Below are 19,386 nucleotides of genomic sequence, written 5' to 3' on the forward strand. Positions count from 1 at the left end.
GTTCCCAGACATTTCAGCCCCCAAAGAGAACCCTATGCCCAGTAAGCAGTCCCCACGTTCCCCATGCCCCAGCTCCTGCTTTCTGCATCTGGATGGCCTCCTTGGCCTGTGGCCTGTGTGTGGACCCCCTTGCCAACGGGCACTTGGTGTCTGCCTTTCACTGAGCACATTTCAAAGTCCAAGGAATCGTAGGATGCATGTGAGGCTGCGTTCCTCCTCAGCTGGGCCATGTTCTATGCAAAATCCCAGTCCTCGCCCCGCTTCAGCCTCAAGCCAGTGCTGAGACCCAGATGCTCAGAATACGGTCCAGGGCCCACGTGGTCCTAAGGTTCCTCCAATGTGGGCGATTCCCGCTGTCCTCGGGTTCTTCTTCTCATTTTCCTTCCCTTAGGAGTTCCGGGTGGCGTGCACATGGTATGTTGTATGTTCCATTCCCAGTTTTCTTTTCAGGTCTCCATACTGCTTTCCAATTTGCAGTCCCACCAGCAGTATATGTATGAGTGTGCCTTTCCCCCACATCCTCACCAACGTTCATTGCTGCCTGAGTTCTGGATGACTGCCATTCTGACAGGGGTGAGATGAAATCGTGGAGTAGTTTTGAGGTAGTGAGGGAACTCATGTCTGAGGTAACCAAGGCCGTGCCCAGGAAGAGACCTCTGGGCGCAGCAGTGGCTTCTGCCCTAGCCTAGAAAGAAGACCTCCAGGCCACCTCAGGCTGGGAGCAGCAGAATCAGAGGCAGCAATGGCGGTAGCGGTGCAGGCAGCTGTCCCCAGAGGGTCAAGTGAAATGGGAGTCCCTCCAAACTAGACAAGCCCTAAGTTCCACCGGGCTCAGGCGCCCTCACACTGATGAAATTCCCACCAGCAGGTTGGGTGATAGTTTAGCTGGGTATAGGATCGGCTGCACCCCAGCACCCTGTACGCCTCTGTGGTTCTCTCCGTCCCACTCACCTTTTAGCCAGCTTTCTGCTGCAGTGACAAAATGCCTTAAGAACACCATCTTCGAGCAGGAAAGGTTCATTTTGGCTCATAGTGTCAGAGATTTCAGTCCCTGGACCCCTGGCCCCATTGTTATGGGCTGTGATGGGGCAGAACAACATGGCGGGGAGAGAGACAGAGGGCACAGTGCACTCACTTTTATAACAAAATCCTTTCCTCAAAGCCTCAGGATACGAATCCCTGAGTGGATTAATCCGTTGATGAAGTCAGCAGAGCCCCCAGGATCCAACCAATCACCCCTCAAAGGCAAACGCCCTGCACGGGGACAGGCCTTCAATATGTGAGCGTTCAGGTCCCAGCCCTGATGACCCAGGGGGCAGGATGGCTTCTCGGTCATGTTCTGGGCTCAGAGGGCAGGTCTGGGGAGGGGAGGAGCCCTTCCCCGCACCGGACTCCTCCAGGGAAGGCCCTTCAGAGGGAGACTCCTCCTCGTCCCAGGAACTGCCCTCCTAGAAGCTGCTGTCCCCCTTGCCCTGTGAGGAGGATGGTGGGGGCTGTTTCCTGCTCCAGGGTGACTAGTGACCCAGGCCACCCCCATTCTTGAGCAGACGCCAGCGGATCTCCTCCCAGGAGCACTGGTGACGAGCACGGAGCAGAGTCCCCAGGGTCAGAGGAGGAGCTGTGGGTCAGAGAAGAGGGAGAGGAGGCAGGAATGACCCCGAGGAGTGGGTGGAGGAGCGCGGGAGACGCTGCTTCTTGCGGAAATGAGGAAGTCCAAGGAGGAAGTTTGGAAGCAACAGAATGACGCAACTGGCTGGCGGGACTCCGACTTCCCTCTGTGAGCCAGCGAAGCCTTGCCAACCTTGTCCTGAGCCTCCTTCTCCCTGACGTCATCATCCCGGGACGCCCACCGGCTGCTCCCCCCAGCCCAGGCACAGAGGGGAGCTACCCTCAGCCCTGGGCCTCTTCTCCCCTGTGCAGAGCTGAACTCCAGACAGCACCGCCCAGAGCCCTTCCGACCCACGTCCCCCGGCCAGCTGCACAGCCCAGGCCTGGAGAGGGCTTCGGAAGTCCTGTCCACGCCCTCACACCAGACCCCCGGGCTGCACTCGGGATCTCGGCCTGAGGTTCAGGGCCGTGGTGACCAGCGAAGGTGACTCCGCACCGGCAAACCCAGCTCCTCCCTAGACGGCAGCCCCCTCAGCGAGCTCCCCACAGACCTGCCCTACAGACACACTCCCAGGGCCTCGGACACACTGCGCCCCTCAGTCAGCTCCAGAGACACGCGGAGCCCCGACGACACCTGCCCACGCTCCTCGCCAGGCCAAGGATCTCCCGCTGTCGCTCCTCCTCCGCTGTAAATGGGCTCACGGCCTTGGGTCCGGTCCGTAGGAGAAGCAGGAGGTCCACGGGCACCACTCAGAACACCAGTGGGCACATCGTCTGGGTTCAGGTAACTGTTGGAGAAGTGTCCGTTTGCTCTCAAGAGCGCCCTGCTACCGTCCACTTCCTTCCTGGTGGTGGTCTTAAAAATGCTTGTGTGGGGCAAGAGGCCCTGCAAGAAGAGAGCCCCCTAGGCCCCTGCTCCCACCCTCCTCCAGAGCGGCCCGCGCTCCGGGTCAGATGGTTGCATCTCCACCTGTTGTTGAGTCTCCTCCCCTTTTCTCCATCCTGAGAAGCAGAGAGTCGAGCAGAATTGCCCACTGCCCTGTGTGCTGGTCCATGGGCCCAAGGAAGGAACCCCTCAGCTCGTCAAGCATCCCCATGCCTGGCCCCAAGGCTGGACATGGTGAGGACTCAGTGGCCACTGGGGGATGGTGTAGGAGAGAAAATATTGAATTTACAAAAGGTTTGGAAGGAATGGCCTTGACCTAGCATGTGAAGAATCCATGACAGAGGGACTTGGAATGGGGTCCAGGGAGCTGCGCATCAGGGGCTCAGGCCTGCTGAGCTGGCCCACCAGCAGACGGACCTGCATCTCTGCAGCGTCTCCAGGCTGGGCAGACGGCTGGTCCTGACAAGGAGCCCACAACCCTGGGCCGTGGGCGGGCTGAAGGAGAGCCAGGGAGGAGGAGCAGCCCCAGGGTCACTGTGGCACTAGGTGTACCTGCCTCAGCACACTGGCCTCAGTGAGAGCAGGACAGGCCAGGCAGACAGCGGAAGGGGTGAGGAGGGCACCATTGCTGTCGGAGCTGCCCGCAGGAACCCAGGCCTGACCCAGTTGGAAATGAGAACCAGGCTCCTGGGGAGGACAGTTCCCCTTCCTGTGGGGCTGCTGTTGGGACAGCCCTTTGACGGGCAGGACACCACCTCCCAGTGGCCACACCCAGTGTGTGTCTATCTTCCAGGCCCTGTGACCTCCTCCGTCTGGACCCTGGGACCACGGGAGGACACACCATGACCCCCACCCTCACGGCCCTGCTCTGCCTGGGTGAGATGTGAAGGAGGGAGGGGACACCCTGTTCTGGGGGGACCCAGCCCACAGCCAGGCCCTGGCCATCAGGAGACCCAGGGCCCAGGAGGCTGTGGGGGGACAGGGCCTGCTCAGGCCTCAGGGGCTCCCCTCTCACAGGAACTCTCTTCTAGGGCTAAGTCTGGGCCCCGGGACCCGAGGGCAGACAGGTGAGTGTCCCCAGCTGTCCAGGTCCTCCTCCTGGGGACCAGGAGCCACCCTGGACAGTGGGTGGAGAACAGAGTTGGGGGCTGAGGCTGGGAAGCCTGGATCTGAGGGGCTGTGCTGGGACCCACCTCTGATCCCCTTGCAGGGACCCTCCCCAAGCCCACCCTGTGGGCTGAGCCAGGCTCTGTGGTCGCCCGGGGAAGGCCAGTGACCATCTGGTGTGAGGGGCCCCTGGAGGCCCAGGAGTACTATCTGCATAAAGAAGGACATGCACAGCCTTCCAGAGAGTCTCCGCTGGAGCCAGAGAACAAGGCCAGGTTCCCCATCCCGTCCATGACCGAGTATCACGCAGGGAGATACCAATGCTACTATCACAGCCCTGCTGGGTGGTCAGAGCGCAGTGACCCCCTGGAGCTGGTGGTGACAGGTGAGAGGACACTCAGGGGCCCCAGCCCCAGGCTCTGCCCTCAGGGAGGGGGTCTGCTCCCAGGGGTCCCTCTCACAGCCCAGCTGGGGGTGGTGTGGAGGAGGGAGCCATGAACACCTGCCTCCTTCTCTCCTAGGATTCTACAGCAAACCCAGGTTCTCAGCCCTGCCCAGCCCTGTGGTGACCTCAGGAGGGAACGTGACCCTCCAGTGTGGCTCAGGGCAGGGATATGACAAGTTTGTTCTCACCAAGGAAGGAGGACACCACCTCACCTGGACCCTGGACGCACAGCGACAACCCAGTGGGCAGGTCCAGGCCCTGCTTCCCATGGACCTGGTGACCTCTGGTCAGAGGTGGACATTCACATGCTACGGCTATTACAGGAGAACCCCCCAGCTGTGGTCAGTTCCTAGCGACCCCCTGGAGCTCCAGCTGTCAGGTGAGAGCCTTATTCTTCACTCAGTGTCTTTTGAGAACCCAAACGATCTTCTATGATCCCTGCTCTCAAGGGAGCCCCAGTGGGGAGGGCGGCTCACAGGAGCTTGGACACACTGAGCCAGAGACCAGAGTGACCTGCAGGCAGGACGGGGCAGGCAGGGGTTGGCAGGATCCAGCCCTCAGCCCAGGCTCCTCTTCCTCCAGGGGTGTCCAGGAAGCCCTCCCTCCTGACCCAGCAGGGCCCTGTCCTGGCCCCTGGAGAGACCCTGACCCTCCAGTGTCACTCAGACGTCACCTATGACAGATTCACTCTGTCCAAGGAGGGGACACAGGACCTCCCCCAGCGCCCTGCCCAGCAGCCCCAGGCTGGGCTCTCTCAGGCCGACTTCCTGCTGGGCCCTGAGAGCAGCTCCCACGGGGGTCAGTACAGGTGCTACGGTGGACACAGCCTCTCCTCTGAGTGGTCAGCCCCCAGTGGCCCCCTTAACATTGTGGTCACATATGAGGATCCCAGGGGTGCAGTCAGGGACTCAGACTCTGCACAGCCCTGTTGGGAGCCCCAGGAGGTGATGGCCAGGAGAGGTGTGGAGTCTCAGGAGAGAGAGACGGGGAGGGGCAGAGAGGACAGGGACAGGGGGACACAGGGACAGGAAGGATCAGGGACAATGAGACAGACAGAGAGCACAGGGTCCTCAGAGAGAGGCCCTGGGGAGGTCTCAGCTCAGAACAAGCTGGGGCCACCCTCACCCTCCTTCCTCTCTCTAGGACAGCTCCCTGTCACACCCTCCCTCTCAGTGCAGCCTGGTCCCACAGTGTCCTCAGGGGAAAACGTCACCCTGCTGTGTCAGTCACAGATCGAGATGGACACTTTCCTCCTGTGCAAGGAGGGGCAGCTGACACCCCAGCAGCCATGTTTAAGATCAGAGCTTCAAGCTCCACTCCCAGGCACAATCCTCCACGAGGGCTCTGAGCTCAGCCCCTGCTGGGCGGGGCACCTACAGGGATGGATTCTGTCCCTCCCACTTCTCCTGGGAGGCTGGCTCTCTGGGAAGGCCTTTCCCTCCAGCCCTGGGCTCCCTTCTGATCAGGGGAGCTGCCTGTCCGAGCACCAATCCTGGTTCCTGGCCTCTGGGTCCTGGGCAGCGGGTCCTGGAGCGGGTCCTGGGCAGCGCTCTCTGGGCCTGCACCGCTTCTCTCAGTGACTGTGTCTGTGAGGACGGAAGCACCAAGGTGGGGAGCAGGGCCCTCCTCAGCCGTCCCAGGGCTCGGCTTGGAAAGCGGAGACACAGCATTTTGGAAACAACAAAGATTCATCAAACCCTCCTGGTTGAGAACTTCCCCTCCGTGGGTCACACAAAATCACTCAGGTTTTACTCTGAGCCACCGCTACACACAGCTCTGCATGACCCCTCGCCTCCAGCAGGTGGGACCTCCAGGAAACAGGGCCCGTGGTGGGGAGCAGCGGCCAGCGGGGGGTCCCCTGAGCAGCTCTCATTTCTCATTTCTGAGCCGCGAGATGCAGCCCTCACCCCCCCGCAGGGCCCCTGGGCCCTCTCAGGTCACCGCGGAGGCTGCTCAGGCCACAGTGGGGTGTGGTGGGGTGAGGCTGGAGCCCCACCGGACACAGTGTCCCAGGCAGGGATGCCACTGGGCTCCTCCAGGGGTCACCTGCTGGCCTCAGGGCACACCTGAGACTAAGGAGGGCCCTGCTCCCTGTAGCCTCTGCAGCAGGACTGTCTCCACTCTGTTTTCTCTCCCTTTCTAAAACTTTTGAAGCTGAAAATTTAGCTTGAGATATTTGGATTTATAGCTTAAAAAAAAATTCTACTCCAATTTCCCTGGGTCTAGATTATATTCCTGCATTAATTGTGGGGAGTACCTTCTTCCTACCACCAAGTCCTCTTTCCCAGACACTTGGCTTAGAAGTTGATGAAGGAACATGAGAAATACTGCCAAGTTGAAATGCGGTCCATTCATGGGTGATTCTCAGAATTGTTTGACTATCTTAGGAATTTATAAGGCCAGTCTTTATTTTCTAAATAGTAATTAAGTATAGAAAGCTGTTAGTTTGGTCTATTAATTTTTATGTCATATTAACTTAGGATTCTCTCCCTTTTGATGGTTTTTAAATCTCTTGTGATTAACTGATAAAATTTATGTCAAACAAAATCAGATGGAAATTTCACTTCTTGACTTCCTAATTGCACACCGATTTCTCTTGCTTCGATACATGTGTGTATGTGTGTGTGTGTGTGTGTGTGGTTACACATATCTACAATTATATAAATATCTAAATATTAATCCCTAATTATATAATTCAATTATCTGATTCTCACTGTATAAGAATATACATATTAGATTCACATTCTTAATGTCATTCAGCTGCTGGGGTTTTATGTGTTGTTATGGTTACTAGGCTGCACAGATTTATATTTCTACAAAGTATAGATGCTTACGGGAGCCACAGGTAGGACCCCACTGGAGCACTGCACCTCTTCCCTGGTGTGTGAGGCACTGGTGCAGGGGTCTCTGGCTACACAATGATTAGTTAATGAGGCTGAATTGACGAGGACACCCAAGGGGAACTGCCTAGAGAGGTGCAGGGGGTGGCCAGAGACTGTCTCCTTTCTGCTCCTGACCATCAGGCACCCCAAACCACCCCTCACCCCGGCCCTGGGCACTCAGTTAGGGAACCACTGAACCTCCTCTCCAGGGGTCGTGGCTCCATGGTCTAAGGTCCCAGACCCCACAGAGCACACAGGGCGGCGGAACCCTGAACCAGGGACCATTCTCCCCACCAACCCTGAGCTCTGGGCTCAGCTGAACTTTGCTCCAACGTGACTCAGACACAGTCCTGACCCCCAGAGCACAGAGAGGGTGAAGGACCAGGGAGAGGAGCAGAGGGGACCCTGAGGACCAGGAAGGGCTCAGAGGGGCTCAGAGAGTCCTGTGGTGAGAATGAGGCGAGGAGCTGGGTCCCAGGCAGGACGGGGCTCCTCAGGTCACAGGTCCCCTCCTCCACTTGGTTCTCAGGAGCCACTGAGACCATCAGCCCAGCACAGAGCAGCTCAGACCCCAGCTCAGGGGAGTCGGGAGGGTTCTCAGCTCTGGGACTGGACTCTGAGGGTCACGTCCTGGCCAGGGGAGGCGGCTGCCCTGGGTGGACATGTGGGGATGCTGGCCTCCCCGACCTCTGACCTCTGTGTCCATTTCCCAGCCTCACCTCCCCAGGACTACACAGTGCAGAACCTCATCCGGATGGGCGTGGCTGGCCTGGTCCTGCTGGTCCTCGGGATCCTGCTGTTTCAGGCTCAGGACAGCCAGAGAGGGACCCGAGATGCAGCCAGGAGGTGAACAGGAGAGAACAGGGCACACTCAGAGTTCAGACCTGGTGACGAAGGACCCTCAGGAGTCTGAAGGCCACCTGGACAGGTGGGGCTGCACCTGAGACTGTCCTGGCAGCAGAGGTGACTGGGTGCAGGACCAGCTGGGTGCTTGCTGAGAGCCTTCCCCACCATGCTGTGCCCACCCAGGGCTGGCCCACCGCTCTCTGCAGCCCTCCACGCGCCAGTCTCCACTGGGAGCTGTGAAGATGCCCCTGAAACACGGGACATGCAAGCCACAGGCTGGTGTCTGAGGGCCTGTGTAACGAGTGCTGGTCCTGTGGACATGACTGTGAGAAAGTCACATTAAAACCTTGAGAGTCCTGCTGTGTGTTTGCTCTTACTGTCCACGTCCCCTCCTCCCACCCTCCACTTGCCGAGGCACCACCACGTCACCAGGTCGTGGTGCTAAATCCAAACATCTCTGTTTACTGCTGGAGTGTAGAGAAGCATCGACCCGCAGCGTCACCTAGAGTCACCTCCTGACATGGCTCCCTGGGTCCTGCAGGGTTTCTCCCTTCATGGAATCACTAGGTCGTGTGCATTGCCCATGGTGACATTGTGAACAGAGCCATTTCAATGAAGGGACTTGAGAGTCCACTGATAGTGCAGAGACTATCAATGAAGGTAAGGCACCCGCCAGGCCCTTCACTGGTAGTGCATGTGGTTGATGGCGTGCACTTTCCTGCCCCAGGACCTTGGCTTAGCATTTCAAGGCAGCTGGGCTGCAGGCAGAGCCCCTCAGCGTGGGCATGAGCAGCCGCTCTCTCCCTCCACCTTGAGGGGAACTCCCAGGGCAGAGCGTGGGACGGGTGCTCTTTGCTCTCCTCCCTGCTCTGTCCCGGCCCTGGTCCTGCCCACCTGGTCTCTGCGTGGTTCTGCAGACCTGTGTCCGTCCCTCTGCAGGTGGGCTGGTGGCCATCGTCACCCTGGATTCCTGCACCTGAGCTCAGGTGCTCAGTGGCTCTCCTGCCTGGTCCTGGGCGGCGTCTCTGAGGTCCTGGGTCTGGGGTCTGTGTCTGATGGTAACTGGGGACTCCCTGTCATTGTCCTCCCACTGGGTCTCTGTGTCCCCTTTCTCCTCCTGGTGCTCCAGGTGCAGAGGTGACCCCTGTGTCCCTTGGTCCTGAGGCTCTGACCTTGCAGTCCTGGTTCTTTTCCAGTCTTGAGGTTTCCGCTGCTGCAACCTCCAGCTGAGAGCTGCCCTCGTGGGGCCGCCCGAGCGCCCCTGAGGCCCTCCCCGTGTCCTGCCAGCCCTTCTGGCCTCTGGTGGCCCTCTAAGTCTCTTCCTGGGACGCCCGTCTGTTCTGAGAGCTGCTCACTGTCAGCAGAGCCCCGGGCATCTCTGTGACTGTTTTAGATTCCTGTTCTCTCCACTCCCACCTCCCTGCCTGTGGGCTCCCAGGGTGGCCCTGTATTTCCAGCTGTGTTCTCCCCCTGGGGACACCTGGGGTCTACTTCCTGACCGCTAGACCTGTGCTGGACAGGGTCCACCCTAACAGATCCTGGAGAGGTGGGAGAGGAGCTGCAGCCCTCAGGGTCCTGATCACCCTTCCGCCCCCAGGTGCCCCTGGCCAGGGTTTCACCCTATTTGTTGCAGAGGGTTAAGACGCCAGGGGAGCGTGGCCTGCAGGCTCTGCAGCAGGGGCTGTCCCTAACACTGGACATGTGCATCCTTCTGAGGAAGCCCAGGTGCCTGCTGTGGTCCTGGCCCTGCCGGCCTCCTGCAGGCCTGGGGCTCCTCCTGTCCTGCTGTTGCAGAAGACAAGCTGGTGGCCCTGGGTTCCTCCTGCAGCCCCCAGGGTGCACCTGGAGCCATCTCCTCTGGCCCAGTCCCTGGGCATCATCCCCTGGGGTGGCAGTTCCTGTACATGGGCTTTTCAGGAAAGCTAAGGTGTGCGGCTGGGCACGTGTCCAGCAGTGCACGGTCAGCTCTGTCTCCCCGTGAGCAGGTGCCCTGGACAGGGAGCTTCACAGTGCTTCTCAGGGTTTCTGTCCCACATAGGGGAGACCCAAGGGCTGCAGGGGGCAGGAGCTGGCCCATCCTGTCCAGGTCAGCCAGGCTCTGGTAAAGCCCCAGCAGGCGGGCTGTGCAGCTCCCTCTCCTGCAGAGCTGGGACAACGGCAGGGTGCCCAGCATTGTGTCTTCAGTAGACACAGCAATCATCCACCTGGACCCTGGGGACAAAGCCAGGATCCTGTGGTAGCCCGCTTATTTGAGGTGGGGAAGGCCTCTACCCAACCCGAGAATGTGTCTATTTATGCATTTGAGGTTTTTTACTCTGGGCATGTTGGTGAAGTCGATTTGCCAATCTGCCCCAGGAATATGGCCCCTAGCCTGATGAGAAGGGAAGGTTCTGGGCTTTAAAGACGTATTGGAATTCACTCTTTTGCATATCTGACACGAGGCTGTAGTTTGCTGTATCACTTCTTTATCCTGGGGAGTCAGAGTAAAGAAAGAGTGGAGAGAGGCTTTGAGAGTCTTCGGACTGGAGTGGAAAATGGAGTGGAGGTGAGTAAAGAGGCATGTTGAGGCGGGTCTCCATTATTGGGTAATGATGGAGAGCACATGGCAATGAGAGATGCGGTGGGGTCGGAAAGGGCGGTTGACCTGGCTGCCTGATCTGCTTTTGAATTCCCCTGTGTGACTTTTTGGTGAGATCTGCAATGGACAACTCCAAGTTTTTTAGGAAGCTGGGAGGCTTGTAGTAGCTGGGTGATGTATGTGGAGATGGTTATAGAGGTGCCCTTTGAGTTCAGGAGACCTCTCTCCTTCCAAATTGCTGCATGAGATAAAGGAATGTGGAAAACATATTTGGAATCAGTATAAAGCGTAAGATTTTTCCCTGCTGCCAATTCGCAGGCTCGCGTTCCAGCTACCAGCTCAGCCTGTTGGTTGGCGGTATTTGCAGGCAGGGGATTGGCTGATAGGGACACTGTGGCATATCCAGCTTTTCTGATCCCCTCGTGCATAAAGGAGCTGCCATCAGTGAACCAGGTATAATCAGGTTGGTCTAGAGGTCCCTAAGTGATATTAATTGGGCATGGGAGGAAGTTTTCTAGAATTTCCCTGCATTTATGTATTGGGGACTGTGTTTGACCTTGGGCCTGAATGGGTAACAGAGCTGCCGGGTTGAGAGGGGCACAGGTTTGGAAGGACACGGAGGAGTCGTAGAGGAAAGAGACCAAGAGAGAGGATTGACAGGGAGGGAGGGTTTGCAGTCCTTTGTATGTTAGCAAGTCCTTGAGGTGATGAGGGGAGGTGACAGTGATTTGGGCTCCAAAGGTAAGCTTTTCTGATTCCTTTAATAAAACATAGGAGGCCGCTAGGGCGCGGAGACAAGGAGCCCATCCCTGGGCAGTTGGATCTAACTGTTTGGAAAGGTATGCCACCAGAGCGAAGGTGGGCCCATACCTTTGTCCCAGCACCCCCAAGCCCTGCCCTTTGTTTTCATGAACGTAGAGAGTAAAAGGCCTATTAACCTGTGGCAGGTGTAGAGCCGGTGCTTGTAAGAGGGCCTTCTGGAGGGTTCTGAAATGTGGTGCTGCTGAAAGTCACAAGGGCTCATGCTTGTTCCCCTTTGCTAGATCATATAGAGGTCTGGCAAGTAAGAGTACTTTGGTACCCATGCCCTAACATAGCCTGCCAGGCCCAGGAACGAGAGAATCTCCTCTTTAGTTTTTGGTACTGGAAGGCTTTCAATAAGGCCTTTTCTATCTGCTGTGATAGCTTCCTTTCCTGGGGAAATGTGGAACCCTAAGGAAACAACCTCAGAGAGAGAGAGCTGCACCTTTTGCGGAGAAACCCTATATCCTCGGTGAGCAAGAAAATTCAGAAGGGTGGCTGTGTCCGACTTTGAGGTTTCTAATGAGGGACTACAGAGGAGGAGGTCATCAACATAGTGTAGGAGGGTTGAGTCGGGGCATGGAGGGAAAAAATCCTCAAGATCTCCAGCGAAGACTTGTCCAAAACTATGTGGGCTGTCTCGAAACCCCTGGGGCAGGACAGTCCAGGTTAACTGTCGGGAATGTCTAGTTTCTGGATCAGTCCAGGTGAAAGCAAATATGTCCTGGGAAGAAATAGAGAGTGGAATCGAAAAGAAGGCATTTTTAAGATCAATAACTGAAAAATAGGTGGAGTTTGCAGGAATGGAGGAAAGGATAGTATAAGGGTTTGGAACCAGGAGATGTATGGGCCTGGTTGAAGAATTTATTAACCTTAAATCCTGCATGAAACGGTATGTTCCCTTAGGCTTTTTTACTGTTGAAATTGGGGTATTGAATGGACAGTGTGTGGGACGGAGGAACCCCTTTCTCAGTAAGCTCTGAATGACTGGCTTTAGGCCCTTAGGACTGGCAGTTGGCAGTGGGTATAGAGCCTGGTTTGGGAAGTGGTCAGGATCTTTAAGATGCACTTCCAAGGGAGAGAAATTTGCAGAGGACGGGGTTTCAGTGTCCCATACAATTGGATCTACCATTTTACAGGGGAGGGGGAAGTGTGTGTTCTGGTGGTCGCTGGGGTCTCCACACCAGACACAAGGGGGAAAAGTCTCTTCTTCGTCGGGAGTAAAGCCATGACGAAGATATAAGTAGGGGAGGACAATAAGGGTAAGGTTATGGGGGCCTTCAAGATGGATAATATATCCCTTCCCAGAAAGGGCACTGGACACTGAGGCATAACCAAAAAATGGTGTGGAAAGGAGAACTCAGATAAGAAGCACGTGAGGGGAGGAGTTCTGTGCGGGATGATGGTTTGACCTCCTACCCCGACAATAGGAGATTCAGAGGGATAGGTAGTTCCCCAAACCTCTCTCAGAACCGAGAATGTGGCCCGGTGTCTACCACAAAGTTTATGGGACGCCCATCCACTCGGATAACCACCCTGGGTTCCTGCTTGGTGATTGAATGGGTCGGGACAGAAGACCCAGGGCCCCGCCAATCCTCGGCTGCTAGGCCCAGCAAGTCACTGGCGGGGTGACTGACCTCAGCTCCCCTCCGGAATTGGGGCAGCCCCATCCCCAGTGGCCAGGACATCTGCACCTGGGGCAGGGTCTGGGTGGTGCCCTAGGGTCAGGGCAAGCTCTAGCCCAATGTCCTTCATCACTACACTTAAAGCAGGGCCCAGGGGGTTCTCGTTGGGGGGGGTGTTGTCTCCCCCTTTCCCCAGGTTGGAAGCAGCCCTCTAACACCTGGGCCAACATCTGGCACTTTTGGAGTTTTGCTCTTCCATCTCTGTTGTGGTAGACCTTGAAGACCATGGCCAACACCTCGGTCTGAGTGGAGGTCTCCAGGTTAAATATTGCACAAAAAGAATGAAAGTACAAACCCACAGAAAAGCAAAATGTAGAGAAGCTCCGAAGTCTGATTTCATGATGGTGATGGACATTTTACCTCTAGCATAAAGCTTAAAGGCAGGTGTATGTTAAAAATCTATAGTTACAATAATTCCCTCTTGTAGCCAGAGGAAGAGGGGTACCAGGAACACCAGAAAACTCACAAGAGAATTAACAAAGTGGACATAGTCAGTGCTCACCTGTCATAATTACAGTGAATGTGAAGGAATCACATCTCTCATCAACACACACAGGAGGCTGCAGAGATCCTGAAATAATGTGCAACTCCATGCAGCCAACCAGAGGCTCCCTGTAGCTCCCAGGACCCAGATGGGCAGAGAGTGATGGGACAGAGGGATTCCATGCAAATTGAAGCCCAAAGTGAGAAGAAGTACCAACGCCATGTCACGAGGAAAGACTTCTAGTCTGAAAGTGCCATGGCGGACAGAGACTGGGTGACGAGGGGTCAATCCATCCAAGGGGAAGTAGGTTTGGGGGCCTGTGTGGCTAAGGCTGGGGTCAGGTAGACTTTCTGGGAAAGGCAGGGCTGGGGACAAGTTCCTGATTCCCAGCAGGCAGCTGCAAATGTCCTGTGGGGAGCTGAGACTTCCCATCCTGGAGGTCACTGCTCAGGTGAGAGAGGGAAGCCCCAACTGCGGACCTCACCAAGGCAGGACGGAGAGATGGGGAAATGGCCCTGGCTTGTCATGGGAGCTGCTAGAGCACAAAAGGAGGAGGACAGTGGAGGGGAGGGACATGAACAGAGAAGTGGTACAGGATCATGTACCAAGAGGGACCGGAGACCAGGAAGGTGTGGAGCCAGGGCCCAGGTGCTGGGTGTCCAGCGTGGAGGCCACCCTGGGACAAAGGAGCTGACACTGAGGGAGGCTGGGATGTGTCCACGCGGCTCCCTGGTGCAGGTGGAGGACGTGTTCAGACCCTGCAGAGTGTCCAGGTCCAGAGTGCACAGTCCATGGTGGCCCTGGGTCCCTGGGGCTCACATGGGCTGAGTCCTGTGGGCATCTCCCCTGGACCCTGGGGTCAGGCTCTCTGGAGGAGGCTCTCTTCTCTCTGTGACCTGGGCCAGCTGTGACAAGCTTCTCCCAGAAGCACTCCCAGGACCACCAAGACCAGCCCAGCCAGGCCCAGGCGGACACAGTTCAGTGCCCTGTAGTTCTGGGGGGTGGAGGCTGGAAGCAGAAGGACACGGCTGACTGTCAGGACAGGTCACAGCAGGTGGACAAGACCCACCCCAGGGCCCTGAAATAGGAGCCACTCCCCACTTTCCAGGCCTGAACCTGTCCCCATGGGCACTACCCCATGCAGAGTCCCAGGTGACCTACTGTGGGGAGCTCACTCCTGTGGGTGGGGCTGATGTCACGTGGGACTCCTAGGAGTCAGAGGCTGGTGAAGGGCTGGCAGCCTCTCCCCTAGGCTGACCGTGGCCTCCTGACCCTTCTCCTGACTGTCCCATCATTGGGGTCACCCTGCCCCACCTCCCCTTCTCCCTGTATCCCTCCCAGGTCTCCCAGTGAACAGAAGGGCCCTGGGGACAGGTGACAGGAGCACACACAGCTGCCTTTGATCAAACTCAGCTCCAAGTCCAAGGCCAAGGCCACCCTGGAGAAAACGGGGGACGAGCAGCCTCTGCCACCTGAGGATGAGAGGGGAGCTCAGGGCCTGGTGGTGCCCACAGCCCACTGTGAGAACCAGCCATGGGAGGGCAGAGGGTGACCCTGGGCTGGACCAGGGCTGTCTCTGCTCTGCCAGTTCATCCAGCCCAACCTCTGCTGGACCTTTGAGTGTCCCCATCCCTCCTCTCAGCCCAAACCCCAGCATCTGAGGCCTTGGGAAAGGGGTCAGGGTGGGTGACCCCTGTGTGCGTCCCTAGGGCAGGATGGATGGACTCTGCGTGCCCTTCACTGGGTGACCCTCCTCCCCCAACACCCAGGGACACCTGGGGACACAGTGCTGAGCTACACTGAGCAGAACCCAGAGTCCATGGGGCTGGGGTCCCAGGTGCATGCCCAGCCCAGTGCACCCTGGAGCTGACCTCCTGAGCTGGTGATTGACAGGTCTGGGTCTGCAGGTCCTAATGGAGTCTCAGTGCACAGGACCGTGACACGTCACCTCACAGACACTGGGGAAGCCCTGACAGGACCAGGGTCCCCACAGCATGGGGACACAGAGGGGATGACCGAGGGTGCACAGAGGGTCTCCTCCTCCTGGAAGGTTCCAGGCAGACAGCAGAGGGGGAGGGGGGACTGACCACCGAGACAGCTGGACCAACAGGACAGACAGTGGGGGACAATCCACCCCGTCACATGGACAGGGAGGCACAGGTGACCATGATGGTCTGGGGTCAGGATGGGGTGGGCGTCAGCATGACTCCACACCTTGTCACCTGCCAGGAGCCACGTCCCTGCCCTGGGGCCACATCCTGAGAGGTGCAGGGTGTGTCATGGCCCCTTCCCGCCAGGTGCCTGCTCACCTGTGGAGGTCACGGTGGTCTCTACAGAGCTGACCTGCTTTACACCAGCCCCTGTGTGCCTGCCTGGAGCACAGGTAGTCACACACCTGAGGTCTCTGGGCTCCTGTGGACGTCCCTCGCCTCCCACAGTGTCCTCTAACTCCTGCCTGGGCCCTCTCCTGTACCCTGGATTATGGTGACCTTTGCAGACCCCCAGGGTGGGCAAGGAGACCTGGGGACCCAGGTGGAACCTGAGCTGATCCTGCTGTGCACCCACCAGCACTCACCAGCAGGTCCTGGTCATGGGCAGACAGGGTGGGGAGCCTCACCCAGGACACAGGGTCAGGAGGTCCAGGCACTGACCTCACCTAGGGGCCACTGTGCCACCAGTAAGTACCCAGGATCCTGGGGACCTGTCAGAGCCTCAGGATAAACTAGTGAGTGCCCCCAGAACTGACTGGGGCCCCACCCCTGGACACTGTGCATCTGGCCCACCCCTGGACACTGTGCATCTGGCCCCCAGGATGTCTGGGTTACAGCAGAATTCACAGAGAAGGGAGAGAAGACTTGGTTTTAAATGGAGAATGTCCCCTGTCCCTCTCTGGGATGGGCTGACCCTCCTGGACACCAACCAGACTGAGCACACAGGACATGGACCACCACATCCCAAAGCTTCCCCAGTGCCCCTTCCAGCCCTGGTCAGGGTTATCCCTGGGCCAGGTGACCTGCCCAGTGGGAGGGGACTACACCAGATGTCACCCTCAGCCACCCAGGCTCTGGCACCGTGGGAAGGACAGTGAACACACCATCTGAATGAAGAGACACTGTTCTGGAAGGGGTCTTCACCCAGCCAGCTCTGGGACCCCTCCCCAGCCAGCAGCAGGGCCAGCTCCATGCCCACCCCACGCTGGACCAGTGTCCAGGTCACCCAAAGTGGCCCATGAGATCAGGGCTCCAGGGACCTCAGGGAAAAAAGGGCTGAGTGGACACTGTGCAGAGGGAGGGGCCTGGGGCCAGGTGGGGGCAGGAGGCTGTGGACAGGACGGCAGCGGGGACAAGGACCAGGATCCAGGGACCAACCTGATGGCTGAGCTGGGACTGGGGTGGGGGCCTGGGTGACGTCCTCCCTGCTCAGCACCAGCCTCAGGTCTTCACTGAGCGCAGACCACGTGGACTTTAGGTAGTAGCGGCAGTGATAACGCCCAGCAGTGTCCTCACTCATGGAGGGGAACAGGAACCTGGCCTCTCGCTCAGAAGGTGAAGGGCTCCTCTGACCCCAGTACAGAGGTCTTCCCTCCTTCTCCAGGCGAAACTCCTGAGCCCCAGCAAGGCCCCGGCACACGATGGTCACGGGCCTCCCCCGGGGGATCTCAGAGCCTGGCTCAGCAGAGATGGAGGGTCTGGGCAGGGCCCCTGGAGGAAGCAGACAGCAGCTCAGCGTCCACAGGGAGGAGGGGCTGAGCCACAGATTGAATCCAGGTGCACAGCCCAGGGTGCTTGGGCAGTTTACAGAGCTGTGCAGCTGCGGTCACTCTGTGGTTCACAGTCATCCACCTCCCTGCTTCCCTCTACATGGCTCACCTCCTGGGTCTCCCTCCCTGTGTCCCCTCCCTGTGTCCCCCTCCCTGTGTCTCCTCCCGATGTCCCATCACTGTTTCACCCTCCCCATGTCCTTTCCCAATGTCCCCTTCCCATGTCCCCCTCCTCTTATACCCTCTCTGTGCCTCCTCCTATGCACATCCTGTGTCCCATTGTTCTAAACCCCCTTCCTCTGTCCCCTCCCTCTGTCCTCTCCCCGTGTCCCCTCCCTGTGTTCTCCCTGTGTCCCCTCCCGGTGTCTCTTCCCCATGTCCCATCACCGTTTCACCCTCCCCATGTCCTTTACCAATCCCCTTCCCATGTTCCCCTTTTTCCCCTCCCTGTGTACCCTCCCTATGTCCCTATGTAGTGTCCCCACCCTCTGTCCCCTCCCTCTGTCCTCCCTGGGTCCCCTCCCTGTGTCCCCTCCTGTGCCCATCCTCCCTGCTGTGGCAGCTGCTCTCCCACCTGGTGAGGAGGACCTGACCCCAGGTACATCCTGCCTGGCTCGGGGTCCCCAGGGAGCCTGGGCATCCTGGCCCTGCTGTGTCTGTGCCCACCCCTCCCTGCCCTGGGCCAGGTCCAGGGGCCTCTGCTGAGCCTCTGCCTCGGGGTGTCCTCTACACTGTCCCCTCCTTCTCAGCCTGTTAGCACTTGCTGGCTGGTCACCTGCTGCACAGCTGGCCTCCTGCTCAGACCCCTCTGCCCACTGGAATGTCCCACCCTTGGGCCACCCCAGTCCATCTCCTCCCCTCATCGCCCTCAGTCCTGGTCCTTGTCTGTCCACTCTGAGTCCCTCTGTGTGCGGACAGGAGCAGGAGAGGCACAGACACAGTCTCCTGGGGAGGGAGGATGGGCAGGTGGAGACCCTGTCCAGGTCCACAGCTGTGACCCCGCACAAGTGTCCCTGGGCACATAAGGGCACAGAGGAGGTGACACTGTGGTCCCTGGGACATGGGGCACCTGGCTGAGACCTAGGACAGGTGTTAGGCCCCTGCCCACCCACAGGGCCCAGGGTGGGAGAAGCCCAGGTGCCTGTCACTCAGGACACTGTAGCCAGAGGTGGAGGGAGTCCAGGGGCCTCTTGGAGGGCAGCCACTGGCCTGCGTGGGGACTGTGGCTGGTAGCAGTGTGGGCTGCACAACTGCTGAGGGGCAGGACCGGACGCTCTCCACCAACACGGGAAAGTGGGAGAGGCCAGGCCTGCTGACCCCACCTACCCACTCCCAGGGGGGCAACAGAGCATCCTGCCGCGTCCCCAGACACACAGCCACCATGTCAGGGGAGAGCCCTGTGCTCAGCCCAGGAAACCACAGGAGACAGGCAGAGTCCCCGGGACCTGATGAGGGCCACACTGGGGTTGCCCACGCGTGGGACACTGTTAAGGTCCCCAGGCTCCTGGATCCACATGCCCCTGTCCACAGCTGCCCTGGGAGGAGGCCCTGGGACCTGCACTCACCCTCCTGTGCGTGGATGGCCTGGCCCAGGCAGAGCCCTGGAAGAGAAGCCCAGTGAGAAGAGTGCCCGGTTCCCCCAGAGCTGGGCCAGCAGGGCCTGGTGGAGCCTGGGCACTCAGCCTCCCTGCTTCCCAGGCCACCTGCTCCCAGGGTCAGGGTGGCCTTCTTCCTGCCCTGGGGTGGCTGCGAGACCTCCCAGGCCCCCTTCCAAGAGGCTCTCTGCTGCCCAGTCCTTCCCAAGGCTGGGCCTGTCCCCAACCCAGGTGTCTGCCTCTAGGACCCAGTGCTCCTGGTCACACTGAGCCTGGGCAGAGGTGAGGGGCAGCCTCGGGGGAGGACACACAGTCTGCTGGGTTTGCTGGGCTCAGGCCTGTGCAGGGAAGGGCCCTGTTCCTGCCCTGTCACCTCCACCCACCCAGTCCCCACCTTCCAGGACTCACCAAGGGCCAGGAGGGCAATGGAGCAGGGGGCCATGGCTCAGGCTCCTGCAGCCTCCCTGCCTGGAGCTGGGGCTCCACACAGGACACAGGGGACAGGATGTGCTGGCTGGGCCCCTCTGGGGCGTCTATATCATGCCCCACAGAAAGAGGAAGAGCTCGCTGCCTCCTTTCCTCTTCCCACAGTGACAGAGGGAGGCCTCGGCTGCTGGGACATTCCGACCTGTGCTCACATGTGCTGAGTGTCCCCTGACCTGGGCCTCACTGTCAATCTAGGGGACAAGGCAGAACACAGGCCCTGCTA

The 19,386-nt window shown here is 58.7% G+C and overlaps 3 protein-coding genes across 3 annotated transcripts; 2 read left to right on the top strand and 1 right to left on the bottom strand.

The window, feature by feature from the left end:
- The first annotated feature begins 1,657 nt into the window (after positions 1-1,657).
- On the top strand, positions 1,658-8,131 carry LOC110597173 (leukocyte immunoglobulin-like receptor subfamily A member 5). The gene is made up of 6 exons (XM_078031477.1): positions 1,658-2,392; positions 3,288-3,370; positions 3,526-3,561; positions 3,705-3,986; positions 4,123-4,425; positions 7,642-8,131. Exons 1-6 carry the CDS (start codon positions 2,301-2,303, stop codon positions 7,776-7,778), a joined length of 933 nt encoding a protein of 310 aa, XP_077887603.1. The 5' UTR covers positions 1,658-2,300; the 3' UTR covers positions 7,779-8,131.
- Positions 4,574-7,633, top strand: LOC144370979 (putative killer cell immunoglobulin-like receptor like protein KIR3DP1; the record flags this gene model as incomplete). The annotated part of the gene is made up of 1 exon (XM_078032919.1): positions 4,574-7,633. A coding segment is annotated over one exon (1,053 nt), but the record flags the coding sequence as incomplete, so codon positions are not given.
- An 8,184-nt stretch (positions 8,132-16,315) lies between the features above and the next one.
- LOC144371089 (leukocyte-associated immunoglobulin-like receptor 2) lies at positions 16,316-19,175 on the bottom strand. Its single transcript, XM_078033294.1, has 4 exons — positions 19,086-19,175; positions 18,648-18,683; positions 16,691-17,023; positions 16,316-16,335 (listed from the first exon to the last, which is right to left on the bottom strand). The coding sequence occupies exons 1-4, from the start codon at positions 19,117-19,119 to the stop codon at positions 16,316-16,318; spliced, it is 423 nt and encodes a 140-aa protein (XP_077889420.1). The 5' UTR covers positions 19,120-19,175.
- Between the last annotated feature and the right edge of the window lie 211 nt (positions 19,176-19,386).

Source organism: Ictidomys tridecemlineatus, chromosome 15 (assembly GCF_052094955.1).
Source record: "Ictidomys tridecemlineatus isolate mIctTri1 chromosome 15, mIctTri1.hap1, whole genome shotgun sequence".
In the NCBI taxonomy this organism is placed as follows: Eukaryota; Metazoa; Chordata; class Mammalia; order Rodentia; family Sciuridae; genus Ictidomys; species Ictidomys tridecemlineatus.

Coding starts and splice junctions, on each gene's coding strand:
- LOC144371089 (XM_078033294.1), bottom strand. CDS start 19,119: ATGGCCCCCTGCTCCATTGCCCTCCTGGCCCTTG. Junction 18,684..19,085: donor CATTGCCCTCCTGGCCCTTG/GTGAGTCCTGGA, acceptor CTTCTCTTCCAG/GGCTCTGCCTGGGCCAGGCC. Junction 16,336..16,690: donor AGTCCCAGCTCAGCCATCAG/GTTGGTCCCTGG, acceptor CCCACTGGGCAG/GTCACCTGGCCCAGGGATAA.
- LOC110597173 (XM_078031477.1), top strand. CDS start 2,301: ATGGGCTCACGGCCTTGGGTCCGGTCCGTAGGAGAAGCAGGAGGTCCA. Junction 3,562..3,704: donor CGGGACCCGAGGGCAGACAG/GTGAGTGTCCCC, acceptor ATCCCCTTGCAG/GGACCCTCCCCAAGCCCACC. Junction 3,987..4,122: donor CCTGGAGCTGGTGGTGACAG/GTGAGAGGACAC, acceptor CTTCTCTCCTAG/GATTCTACAGCAAACCCAGG.